This window comes from Melozone crissalis, unplaced genomic scaffold, assembly GCF_028551555.1.
Source record: "Melozone crissalis strain CALT ecotype California unplaced genomic scaffold, PUWL_Pcris_2 ptg000023l_1, whole genome shotgun sequence".
NCBI lineage: Eukaryota > Metazoa > Chordata > Aves > Passeriformes > Passerellidae > Melozone > Melozone crissalis.
This window is the reverse complement of record NW_026535801.1, coordinates 5,007,927-5,020,962: the sequence shown is the minus strand read 5'-3', so window position 1 is coordinate 5,020,962 and position 13,036 is coordinate 5,007,927. Positions and strand designations below refer to the sequence as shown.

The following is a 13,036-nucleotide window of genomic DNA, read 5'->3' as shown; positions in this document are numbered from 1 at the left end:
GTCCCCTGATAATGCCTTATGTGAAATGTAATGTCTTTATGTGAAATGTTTTTAATTTTTCCAGTGGAGCCAGGCTGGGAGAGCTGGGGGTGCTCACCTGGAGAGGAGAAGGCTCCAGGGAGAGCTCAGAGTCCCTAAAGGGGCTCCAGGAGAGCTGCAGAGGGACTGGGGACAAGGCATGGAGGGACAGCACACAGGGAATGGCTCCCACTGCCAGAGGGCAGGGATGGATGGGATATTGGGAATTGGGAATTGTTCCCTGGCAGGGTGGGCAGGGGCTGGGATGGAATTCCCAGAGCAGCTGTGGCTGCCCCTGGATCCCTGGCAGTGCCCAAGGCCAGGCTGGAGCAGCCTGGGATAGTGGAAGGTGTCCCTACCCATGGCAGGGGGTGGCATGGGATGACTTTAGGGCTCCTGCCAAGCCAATCCATCCTGTGATTCCATTATTAAATACTTTTTGTAGAAAGTTCACTTTGCTTTCAGGTCAGATATTGTCACTTCATTTCTCTGTGTTTTGGGTTTTTCCTCTCAATGTGTATGGACGAGCTGAGAGATGTCAAATTTCCACTCTCCACCAGCAACTGAGGGGGACTGAAGTGCTTTAGGTCTTAATTAACGTGCAGCATGCAAGCAGGCTTTGATGTACAGCCATGTTTTATTTATTTGGGAAGGGAAACACCAGCAGAATGGTTCTAACTTAGTATAAAAATCATCGTAACACGACCATGGAATTAAAATCAGGCTAACTTGACCACAGGAAAAAATAATTCCTTATATGCCGAGGGTGGGGGGGGATAAAAAGAAATTTAAAGATTGATGGTTTTCTGTTCCTACAGGGAAGAAATAAAAGCAGGGAGAGACCGTGAGATAGTTTGTTATTCATAATCAGCATCTTGTCTCCTAATTCATGGCTTTGGCATTTCTCATGGCAGCCCTGAATGTCGTCTTTGTGCCTTGGCTCGCGTCACGGCTCCGATTGTGCTCGTGCCTTCTGGAGGCAGGGCCTAGAAAAGCAATTTTCGAGTGTCCCATCAAACACTGGTGCAGCACAGGCAGGTTTTTGTTGTGGGGCTGTGTTCATTGAGCAGGGAGGGCTGGCTGGGGCTCGCCAGGGCTCTGGGGTCAGCGGCAAAGAGGGGAATTTTGGAGCCTGAAATAGCCGAGAGTCAGGGATGACGCAGCCTCTGCCGCAGCCCTGAATGGGAATTGTGGTCCTCATCCTTGCAGCTGTGGGGGCAGGACTCCCATTGCATGGGAAATGGGAGACTGGGCAGGTTTTCTTAGGATTGTTTTCCAGCAGGGAATGGCGATTTAAGGCTCTTTTTTTGGGGAGTAAAGTAGGAGGAATGGATCTCAAGGCACAGTCACAAGTGATAGGGTGTTCCTTCTGCCTGGAACTGGGTTGAGTTTTGCATGCTTGGGAGGGTTGGGGGTGTTCAGCCTGGAGAGGAGAAGGCTCAGGGAGAGCTCAGAGCCCCTTCCAGTGCCTGAAGGGGCTCCAGGTGAGCTGGGGAGGGACTGGGGACAAGGCATGGAGGGACAGGACAAGGGGAATACGTGGGATCCCAGAATGGTTTGGCTTGGGGGGACTCAAAGCCCATCCAGTCCCCCATGGGCAGGGACACCTTCCACAGTCCCAGGTGGCTCCAAGCCCCAATGTCCAGCCTGGCCTTGGACATTTCCAGGGATCCAGGGGCAGCCACAGCTGCTCTGGGAATTCCATCCCAGCCCCTCCCCACCCTCCCAGGGAACAATTCCTAATTCCCAATATCCCATCTATCTACGCTCTCTCTCAGTTAAAAACCATTTCCCCCTGTCCTGCCCCTCCATTCCTTGTCCCCAGTCTCTCTCCAACTCCCCTGGAGCCCCTTTAGGCCCTGGAAGGAGTTCTGAGGTCTCCCCAGAGACCTTAAACACAGTGTCAAGGTGAGTTTGAGTGCTTATCTCTGGGTCTGAATGTGCTGCTCTCCCGAAAATCCCTGCCTGTGGCTTGGGAATCAATCCATGGCAAGGAATCTCGCGGTGGTCCTGCTTGGGAGAGAGGGGAGCACAGAAAAGGCCACAGGAAGGAAAACAATAGGGAAGTGGAGGGAAGAGCTTGTGGGTTGAAAAATAGCAGCACTTCCAGTAATGTGACCTTTTGCCGAAAATGTTTCCATCAAAAAAAAGAGTCTCCTCCTCCTCCTTCTCCCTGGCTGAGCTGGGTGCAGGGAGGGGTGAACATGCTCCTGCACCTCTGCTCCATGAGAATATTTGAGAAGAAAAACCCTATGAAAACGCTCTCCTTGGGATGGATAAAATTAATGTCCTGACAGAGGATATGGAGAAAAAAAACAAACCCACCTTTATTTTCCAGTTTTGCTGAAGCTCAGTGTTTCTGAGGGATTAGCCTTTGTTATCCTGTAAATGATGTTCAATTCAAAGCTTTCAGCAGAGTTATTGAGGGATTGCCCCGGAGACAGAGAGAGAGAGAGAGAGAGAGAGAGAGAGAATGAGCAAATGTTGCTAATACAGAATACCCGTGAAAGGCAGAACTGTCACTCAGGTGGAATTCAGAAGATTTTTAGTCATTCATGGAGTGGCAGTAATTTATTTTTTTTTAGGAGAAACAAGCTGTGTTCAGTTATTGCAAAGGGGGGGTCGTGGCTTGTCACTGCCAGAGGGCAGGGCTGGATGGGATATTGGGAATGAGGAATTGTTCCCTGTGAGGGTGGGCAGGCCCTGGCACAGGGTGCCCAGAGCAGCTGTGGCTGCCCCTGGATCCCTGGCAGTGCCCGAGGCCAGGCTGGATGGGGCTTGGAGCAGCCTGGGACAGTGGAAGGTGTCCCTGCCATGACAGGGGTGGCACTGCAGGGGCTTTGAGGTTCCTCTCAAGCCAAACCAGTTTGGGATTTATTATACAACAACACATGGTGGTTTTTGCATGAGTTTCTTAAAGGGAGAGCCTCATGTTCCTGAGCATGGCAGTCCATCAGTTCATCCATGACAAGTCAGCATTAATCCTTTCTGTGAAGTCTCAGATTACGCTTTATCCTCCTCATTTCCAGTGGTGCTGGATGAGTGGAACAGAGCTGTGTGTGTGTTTGGGAGGCATGGATGGGTCACACACGATGTTCTTTGCGTGTCACAAACACATGGGTTTGTAGGAGCTGCTGCCTAGTGGAAAACTTACTGATCCCTGAATTCCTGTAGTTACCCCTAAGGGAATGGTGTGAGTTTCATGGTGCTGCTCTCGATCCAGACCCTGGTTGCTCCATCCTTTGCTGGATGAGGACCCCACTGACCATACTCTCGTGCTCTCCCCACAGTTGACGTGAGCACAGCCTGGTGGAAAACTTGTTGATCCCTGAATTCCTGTAGTCCCTGGTTCCCCCCTAAGGGAATGGTGTGAATTTCATGGTGCTGCTCTTGATCCAGGCCAGGATTGCTCCATCCTTTGCTGGGTGAGGAGCGTGCTGACCCCACTCTCGTGCTCTCCCCGCAGTTGACGTGAGCACAGCCCTGCCCTTGCAAGTGGCGCCCAGCTCGGTGCCCATGGACCTGCGGCTGGACCACCAGTTCTCCATGCCGGTGACGGAGCCCACGCTGCGGGAGCAGCAGCTGCAGCAGGAGCTGCTGGCCCTCAAGCAGAAGCAGCAGATCCAGAGGCAGATCCTGATCGCGGAGTTCCAGCGGCAGCACGAGCAGCTCTCCCGGCAGCATGAGGCGCAGCTGCACGAGCACATCAAGGTAAGGGGGGTCGGGTGCGAGGGGACTGGGGGATTGTTGAGGTAGGAAAGGCATTCTAGAATCAGCCATTCCAGCCACCAACCTAGCAGTGCCACCACGGTCCCCAGGCGCTGCGTCCCACACAGCTTCTGAGCAATTCCAGGTGTGGTGAGTCTGCCACTGTCCTGGGGAACCTGTTCCAGCACCTGGCCACTGATCAGGGAAGATATTGTCCCTGATTTCCAGTTTAAACTTTCCCTGGCACAGCTCGAGGCTGTTTCCTCATGTCCTTGCTCTCCACCCTCCTGTCAGGGTGCCAGAAGGTCTCCCCGAGCCTCCTTTTCTCCAGGCTGAGCCCGTTCCCTGCTCCCTCAGCCTCTCTTGGGGCTGTGTCGCAGACATCTTTTATGAAAAATCCTTTCCTTAGGATTTTTCCTCCTGAGAAGCTGAGAAGCCTCAGGAACAAAATGTAAACAATGGTTATCTGCTGCTGTGGAATGCAGCAGGTGCATCTGTGATTGGCCCATGTTGGTTGTTTCTAATTAGTGGCCAATCACAGCCCAGCTGGCTCGGACAGAGAGTCTGAGCCATAAATCTTTGTTAACATTCTTTCCTATGCTATTCTTAGCTAGCCTTGTGAGGAAATCCTTTCTTCTATTCTAGTTCTTCTACATTAAAACTGTAAACTTCTATTTATAGTTTTAATGTAATATATATCATAAAATAATAAATCAGCCTTCTGAAACATGGAGTCAGATCCTCAGCTCTTCCCTCAACCTGAGACTCCTGTGAACACTGTCACAGGGCAGCAGCCCTGTCTTGGTTTGAAAAGCCAGGTGTCTGCTAAGGAAGGCAGGAGCCTCCCTGAAATGGAAAATATGAACCCCCTCCCTCCGAATTGTTATAAATTTTAAATTAAGGGGCTCTCAGGCAAAAGTATGGGAGCAGAAATAACGGTTCTTTATAGGGAAAGAAAAAAATAAAGGATAAAATAAACAATGCAGTACACTAGAACAACACTGACAGAGCCAGAACCCAGCCTGACACCCTGTGGGTCAGGGTGTTGGTGGCAGTGCCATTGGAAATGTGGCTGCAGCCCTCCTGCAGTGTCAGGGGTGGTTCTGTTGGAGCAGGGGGATCTGTAGAGAAGGATGTATTGTTCCTCTGAAGATCCAGTGGGAGGAGAGGCAGCTGCTGTTCCTCTGGGGAATCCTGTGGAGAAAGCCGTGCTGGTGTCTCACAAACCTCTGGATTATATCTGGGTAGCACTGCTTGGCTCCTCCCTCTGGGCTCACATCTCCCAATGGGATGTTATAGCTCTTATCAGCCATGCAGTGACATTCAATAGTCTGTTATCAGCAGGTGTCTCCCCAGAGGGAGGATTAGTTGTGGAAGAGATAAGGAAAACTGCCTACTTATCAGAAGACAACTGCCATACAGACGGCAAATAGAACACAATTTGCCTGGCAATCCAGGACAATCTCCTTCCCAACTCCATTCCCTTCCCTGGCCACAGAAAATGCCTCACTGGATTTGACCCTAGCAGGAGGTTACCTGCTCCTGTGCTCACACATTTTGGGAGTGGTGGCACAGGAACTTCTCGTTGGACGTTTGCCATCAGCACAAGCTGTAGGCTGAGCGTGTGGGCCGTGGTGGGACTGCAGGAGCAGGGGGTGCAGGGCAGTGCCTGCAGGTGGGTCTGGACACGCTCAGATTTTTGGAATTAGGCACCAGGCAGGTGCTGTGCCCTTCATGGGACAGGGAGGGAACACCAGGTAGGGTCAGTGGGCAGTCCAGTGTGGAAGATGGCTGTTGCAAGTGAAAACATGAGACATTATATAAATATTTCCCAGTGCTGGAGTATTGCTATGGCAACGTAAGCTTTCCGAATTGGTAATAGGCTCCTTTTTTCAAAGGGGGATTAGTGCTGCACATGGTAAATAGCCTTAATGTAATATTAAAAAGCAACCTCGATTCAACCTTATATAACTTTCATTTCAATACAAAATGCATGTCAGAGTGGGGAAGATGGGATTAAAAGTTAATGGGGTGTTATTTACAGACTCCTTAGTCCAGAGAGGAGCTGGGCTTTGTGAGAAGTGTCCCTGTTTGAAGTTGGATTAATATCAAACACCCCTGTGCCTTGGTGAGTCCTCTGTGCTGTGGCCAGGGCAGAGGTGAGGAGGTGCCTGGGTGTGAATATATTTATATATGGATGTACAGTGTGTGCATCTCTGGGGGTGTGTGTGGAACATTTACATATCCCCATGTTTCTGTGGCTGCACATGGGCACAAGCACTCAGGGTGGGGGAAGGATGGGGAATTCCTGTGGCATATATTTCCGTTATTCCCTTGTAATTGTCCATGCCTGTAGTTGTTTGTCTATGAAAAATCAGGCAGGCTCGTTCCCATTTAATGGCCAAGCTCAAAGCAGTGGTGATAGGAACATATTTGCTCTCATTTATGTCAAAGCTTTGACTGACTCTGCTCAAAATCTCTCTAAGGAGGAAGCTGAGCTCGAATTTTGAGATGCCACAGTATATCCAGGCCATTAGGTAATGAAGTTCTTCATCTTGTGTGTAAGCTTGGCTAAGTCAGAGCCTTAAAATAGGGATGGCATAATCCTGTACCAAAGGGTGGCCTGCAAGGTGATGTCTGAGGGTAGTGTGTCAGAGGGAGCAGAGTTGCTCTAAAAATCAAACAGCCCCTCATTGAAATCAGCCCTGTCATGCCTCACAAAGAAAATATCCCCCAGTGTGTGAGTGTGGTGCATTTTCTCTGGGAAAACATCCTGCTTGTCTCTGTGTGCCAGAGTCAGCCCACGTTTAGGTGACTCTAGAACTGGCAACTGTGTTAAGTCCAGTGGCTGTGAGTGCAGGGACGCAATTATTCTGCCCAGAAAATTAAAATATATAACTTTAAATTTGGACTCAGAGCTGCCCAGCTCATGAAGAAAGCAGGGTGGGGATGTTAAAGCAAATAAAACCCATTTATCTTCTACAAGTGAAGCACTGGAGCTGTGCAGTTTGATATAGAAACAGTCCTGACTGAGGATGCAGAAGTCTTTTTGGAGAAATTTATTGGTTTTCTTTTGTTTTTTTTAATCCCATGTGCACACAGGCATGAACAGCCCATGGTAGGGGTTGGGAATGGGATGAGCTTTGAGGTCCCTCCCACCCCAAACCATTCTGTGATTCTATGATAATGTTAAACCCAGAATTGCTTTGGAAACTGCTTCAGTGAAGGGGGAAGAATTTCTGCATTTTACTCTGTTCTCTGTGTGTTGTGCTGTCTAGAATTGATTACTTTGCCTTTTTCCCCTATAGCCTGGCATCCATCATTTTAATCAATGAGTGCAAAGCATTTATTTCATAAAATCCCTGAAAGCTTTGGGTTGGCAGGGACCCTAAGGATCATTTAATTCTAACCCCCTGCCATGGACAGGGACACCTTCCATTATCCCAGGCTGCTCCAAGCCCCATCCAACCTGCCCTTGGGCACTGCCAGGGATCCAGGGGCAGCCACAGCTGCTCTGGGCAGTGCCAGGGCCTGCCCACCCTGCCAGGGAACAATTCCTAATTCCCAATATCCCATCCATCCCTGCCCTCTGGCACTGGGAGCCATTCCCTGTGTCCTGTCCCTCCATCCCTTGTCCCCAGTCCCTCTGCAGCTCTCCTGGAGCCCCTTTAGGGACTCTGAGCTCTCCCTGGAGGCTTCTCCTCTCCAGGTGAGCTCTCCCAGCTGATGAAGCTTTCAAACAGCTCCTTTGTTTCCAGTGCTGACTCCTTTGCTAGTACAGGAGAAGTCATGCTTTGGGGTTGTTTTATTTCTTTTGCTGCTGTGGTGTTGGTGGGAACAGAGGAACTGGTCTGACTTAACAGGAATTGAGTAGGGCTGAGCACCCCTCCGTGCCATCCCCCAAACAGAGCAGGAGTGTGAGGAACACTTCAGTGAGTGAAGTTTGGCCTGGAAAATGCTGGCCTGATTGCCTGTTTTTCTATCCCAGTAGATAACTTTTTCCTATGGAGAGCTGAAGTTTTGGCTTTTTCCAGAGCTTGGAATTGCTTCCATCAGCTCAGTTTTAATCATCTGACCCAGTGCAGGAGGAGAAGGTGATGACTGCCTGAACATGTGATCCTTTCCCCTGCGTGTCCCAGTCCTTGCTTTTATAGACTTTGTGTTTTGGCCTTCACATAAAAGTGCCAGATTCCCCAAGATGGTGCAAGGTGGAGAGAGCCAGGAAATGAGTGAAACAATATTTGTGGAAGGGCTCTATAATGGACACAGAGCTTGGCACAGGGGAGGAGTGGGAGAAAGCACAGGCATGGAGAGAGAGATGGAAGAAGGGGGAATAATGGCTTTGAACTGAAACAAGGTTTAGATTGGGTATCAGGAAGAAATTAGTGATGAGGCACGGGGCTTGGAGCAAACTGCTCTAGTGGGAGATGTCCCTGCTCACAGCAGAGAGTTGGAATGGGCTGAGCTTTGAGCTCCCTCCCAACCCAAAGCGTTCTGGGTGATTCTGTGAAAACCCTGACATGTTTGGGGAAAATAAGCCAAGCCTTTAGAAGGCTTCACTGCACAGAGCAGGGCAGGCTGTTTCTTTCAGCTCTGCAGATTGCCCAGGCCTGGCTCCAGAAGGCACCGAGGGAGAGGCCGGAGGCTGGAGGCACCGGCGGCTGCTCCTCTCTCCAGTAGCCACTCACCTTCAGCCAGGTGGGTTTTCCACTCCTCCATGCATTCACCAGATGTGGGACAATATTTATGGCCTTCACATCTGCCTTCCTCAGCAAAACCAAGGATGGAGTAAGGAGGTGAGACGGTGGAAAGCCTCTCCGCAGGTCCCGCTGCAAGCTTTGCCTGACCTTTGCTCGCGGAGGAACAGGCAGGGAATTTTTTCCTTTGTGAGTCACTCATTCCCAGCTAAGATCAGCTGGAAGTTACCAAAAGCTTTTCCGTTTGCCCTTCTGGTCAAGGGCTGGATGGAGGAGGCGCAGGATGGGCGCTTTGGCAGGGCCAGAGGTGCCTCACAGGGAGGGAAGGACATTGTGGGGAATGTGCTTCATCTGCTGTGTCCCAGCTTGGAGCAGGGCTCTTCCCAGCTCCCGCTGTTTTACAGCCACAGCCACAGGAAACTTCTCAGGGATGCTGATGCATGTCAGTGGTGGGCTGAGCCTCCCAGCTGAGCCTCCCAGCTCCTTGTGGGCCTGAAATCCTCACCTGTGGCTGTGCAATCCCATTCCCAGTTTTCCCACCCTCTGAGAAAGCACTGTGTGCTTCCATAGCACAGACAGTGCATCCAGCACAGACAGGATGGGCAGGGAAGCAGCAGCAGGGAAAGGAGTTTTGTGAGGATGTTTGCTGTGCAGTGATCCTGAAATTGTTCTTTTTCCCTTGACAGAATGAATTCCTACGTTGAGTGAGGGATAGTGACACATCCAAGGGATCAGCCTCTTGTTCAGAGACACGGGGTGAAACTCCCAGGCCATTCCTTTGGTTTCAGGGAGTGAAAATCTTGCAGGAAATCTTCCAGACATATTTTGCCGTGTTGTAAAGAAATGTAATTCTTTCCCAAAGATGTCTAGACTTGATAGCTGTCACGCTGATGCTGAGGGGAGAAACTGCTCCTTGCTTTCATGTGGAGCCACTGCCCATGGAATGGCAGGTTTGCCTGCAGGATACCCCTGGAGCTGCTCAAGGCCAGGCTGGATGGGGCTGTGGTGGAAGGTGGAAGGGAGTGGAACTGGATAATCTTTAGGGTACCTCCCAACCCAACCCAACCCAACCCAACCCATTCCAATCACACTGTCCTTTTGTGGGGCTGCTCTCAGCATAGCTCTGCTAGTGCCCAGTGCTTCTCTTTGGTGGCCTCAATCAATCCATGTTGACTCTGCTCAGCAGGGAAAGCTGGGCATGTTTCAGTTCTGCTGCTAGGATTGGTGTCTGCTGATCCCCTCTGGCACCGTCCCCATGTCCCCAGGGACGCTGCCGGCAGCACCATGGCTCCTGCAAAGCACCTGCTTGCCTTGGGCTCTGGAAAGGCCAATTTCCATCCCGTCCCTGATATCCCAGCTCCCATTCCTGGGCCTGTCTGCTCTGTGCTGTCTTCCTGCAGCAGATGCTGTGGAGGGGCTCCCCACACGAGGTACTCGTTTTTGTGCCGCTGTTCCGCCGCGCGCCCGTCCCTCACAGCCCGCGTCCCTTTCAAGAGGAACTTGAAAAGCCCAGCGATACCAGGTGTCCGCCTCTGTCTGGATTCTGGGATGACAGGATTATTCATCTTAGGAAGCTGCAGCTGGGTACAGTCAGTGGTAAAAGACCAGACTGAACATTTTGTGCCTCGTTACTACTCGAGCGCCTTGGAGCTCGCGCTATTTCCAGACGGCTTCCTGTTCTTTCTTAGTGACCTTGCCTTGCTTTTCTGGCACACCGAGCCCACTCCAAAACTTACACCTTAGATCCTGCAAAACTTAACTTCTGATGGAAGCAACCCTGGGGAAAACTTTTGGAAGATCAGAGCGTTTACTCCCTTTGAAGGGGGTGGGTGGTGACTTTTCCTCAGCCTCAAAGTCAGGATCTTTTGCGAGAGCAGTGAGGACAAACCTACACATGGAAGGGTTGGTTCTGTCAACAAATCCATAGAGCAGCTTCTACCCCATCTCTTGGTTGAAGGAGTCCTGCATCAGGCTGGGATAATTCAGGCATCTTCCTGCCATCCAAGCACTGCTGGTGGTGTCAGGAGTGAAGCTGGAATGCTCATCCAGGGAAATTGGTACTGGAAATTGGTAGAAGAAACGTTTCCTTTCATTTTCTTCTGAGATGGGCCATGGTTGGTTGGCTGGAAGGAACACAATGGGAACTCTGGATTTTTGTGGAGTAAAATATATGTGGGGCACTATGACTATTTTTTTTGGTCAGTTTAGAGTTTCAGAGTAAATGGCAGCAGAAGAGATATTTTGGCAGTTCCCACACCCAAATGTTCAATTCCAATTTTATCTTAATTTTGAACTTATAAAATAATTGGAAGTAATCAAAGAGAACACAGAGAATCAGAGCAGGAATAAAAAAATACGCCACTGGATGCTGTTGTTATGCCAGGAATATAACACCTCTGCTGATCCATTCATGTCCAGAAATTTGGAATTCCTGTAATACCCAAAACACCCTAAAACAGTTCACAGAGGATGTAACTGCTCCTTCAAGGACCGAGGTCTCATCTCTTACTTAGCATCAAACATCTAGGGCTCCTCCTTTACAGGATTTTATGTGTTTTTTTTGGTTTACAGGGATTGGTTTAAGTCAAGTTTTCTGATTTCCTTACTGCCATCCATGCTGGGATGGGCACTCCCTGCTCCTCATTCTCTCCCCTTCAGCAATAACCATGAGGCAAACTCAAAGGAGTTTTTCCTCACCTTTAAAGGGGAAAATTGGAGGAGGAGCTGAATGTGCTGGATACAACAAATGGAGCTTGCTCTTTCTGGGAAGGCTATTGGATATTCTGCTTCTGGAGGAAGGGAAAAATTAGGCCGGAGTGGGAGTCAGGCAGCAAGAGGCTCACACAAAAGGGCTGAACCTTTCCCAGTGCTGAACTTTTGGAGGTATTCAGAGCTCAGAGGGCTTCCAGCCTTTTGGGAGAGGTAATGGCATGGGAGGGAGACTAGGGTACAAAATTCCATATCCATATGTAAAGCTGCCAAGGGAAAAACATGGGATCTTGTCACTCAGAGCTGGAGTGAAGGGAACCTTGCCATCATTCCCGGTCCTGGAGATGTTTTAGCCTCATAAACCTGAGCACCAGACATTCTCAGTAGGATGTGTCTGACTGAGATCAGTCTCAGGGAGCTGCTGGCTGGGAGGGATCATTTCCCTGCAGAAAAATCCCTGCCCGTGGGAATTTCTGGCACGGGTTTAGCTGGCTGTCAGCTGCCCGGTGGCGGGAAGGGGGCACGTGGGATGCGTGTCCCAGAAAAGAGATGAGAGGTGCTCCTTCTCCCAGATCTTTGTGTCTTGGCTGCTGCTGGAAGTCACAATGTTTGCCCCTCCTAGACTCCAGCACAGCTGATTTATTCTGTCCAGTGCTCCAGGAGATATCCCAAACACGCCGCCACGGAGCCAAGAGAGAAGATCCTGAAACTGGAGCCACCGCTTGAGACTTCAGTAAACAGGATGGGGGAACATGAGGCACAGAGTCCAGCCAGCATTGGGATCACTGTGAAACAGCCCAACAGAGCAGTGCTCCCAGAAATGCAGCTCCCAGAAACCCAGCTCCCAGAAATCCCAGCACCTGTGCTTTGCTTCCACCCATAGCCAAGGGTTTTCCACGGGGTGATTTGATGTGTGCTTTCTTGGAGAGTTTTTCTTCATCCTCACCTACAATTTGACTTTAGTTTTACAGAGTCTGAGCCCAAAGATCGTTTTGAATACCTGATTTAAACCACCCAAACTGTAGAATTTGGCCAGAACAGGTGGCAGAAGGGCCTTTCCCTGATATCCCCCCGTGCTGGAGCTGAGCTCAGGTGTGGATTGAGATGCAGTTGGGAGCTGGACACGGCAACTTTGCATGCCAGGGAGTATCTGTCAGCCAGAAGTGTTCCAGCTTCTGTTCACCCAGGCTTGTGCTTATCTCCACAATTATTTTGCTCTCCCTTTCACTAATTGCTGCTATTCAAAATGTCTCTTGTAAACACCCAGGAGCCAGTCTGAGCTGGGAGGGCAGGAAGGATCTCTTTGCTTGGCTTCTTGTTTGGCATCTGGAGGAGTGCCTGTGGAAGTCCTAATGCAATGTGTCTCCATGAAATCCATCCTGGTTCTCTCTGGGAAAAGGGATCTCTGTGTCAGCACTCCATGCTTCCTGGGAGGGCACTGCAGAGACTCAAGAGAATTATTTTAGCTGCATTTCCCTTAAAAAGAGGTTTCTCTGTGACAGTTTCTCTACTGATAAGGTGTCAGTCCCCCTCCCAGACAGACAAGCTGGAGCTCTGAAGACAACTGAGAAGTGTGGTGGCAAAATCCTCTGGATAGCTGAGTCCTCCTGGTAGGCTGACGGTTGATAAATACCTGGAAATGCTCTACATCCTCCCTGTTACCTTTATTAATATTAATTTATGCTAAATGAGCACCAGCAACACTAACTGCAGGTACAGTTGAACATTTGTGCAGTTTTCAGAAATAGTGGGAGCAGTGACATTAAACATATGCAGGAATCCCCATAGTTATGAATATTTACAAATATTGATTTTGGCAAGAGCACCTAATTTGGATGTTCTGAGCTCCCTAATGCAGCGTGTGCATGTCTGTCACACAGTGCTCCTCAGATCCAGGGATTTCC

At 50.0% G+C, this 13,036-nt stretch overlaps 1 protein-coding gene across 6 annotated transcripts in view; it reads left to right on the top strand.

Annotated features, from left to right (window-relative positions):
- The window catches only part of HDAC4 (histone deacetylase 4), a 182,438-nt gene that overhangs the window by 92,831 nt on the left and 76,571 nt on the right, over nucleotides 1-13,036 (top strand). For all 6 annotated transcript variants that reach the window (XM_054277583.1, XM_054277580.1, XM_054277581.1 and 3 more), the window contains exon 4: nucleotides 3,485-3,729. In XM_054277583.1, coding sequence (XP_054133558.1) covers nucleotides 3,485-3,729 — 245 coding nt within the window. The remainder of the gene's footprint in view (nucleotides 1-3,484; nucleotides 3,730-13,036) is intronic.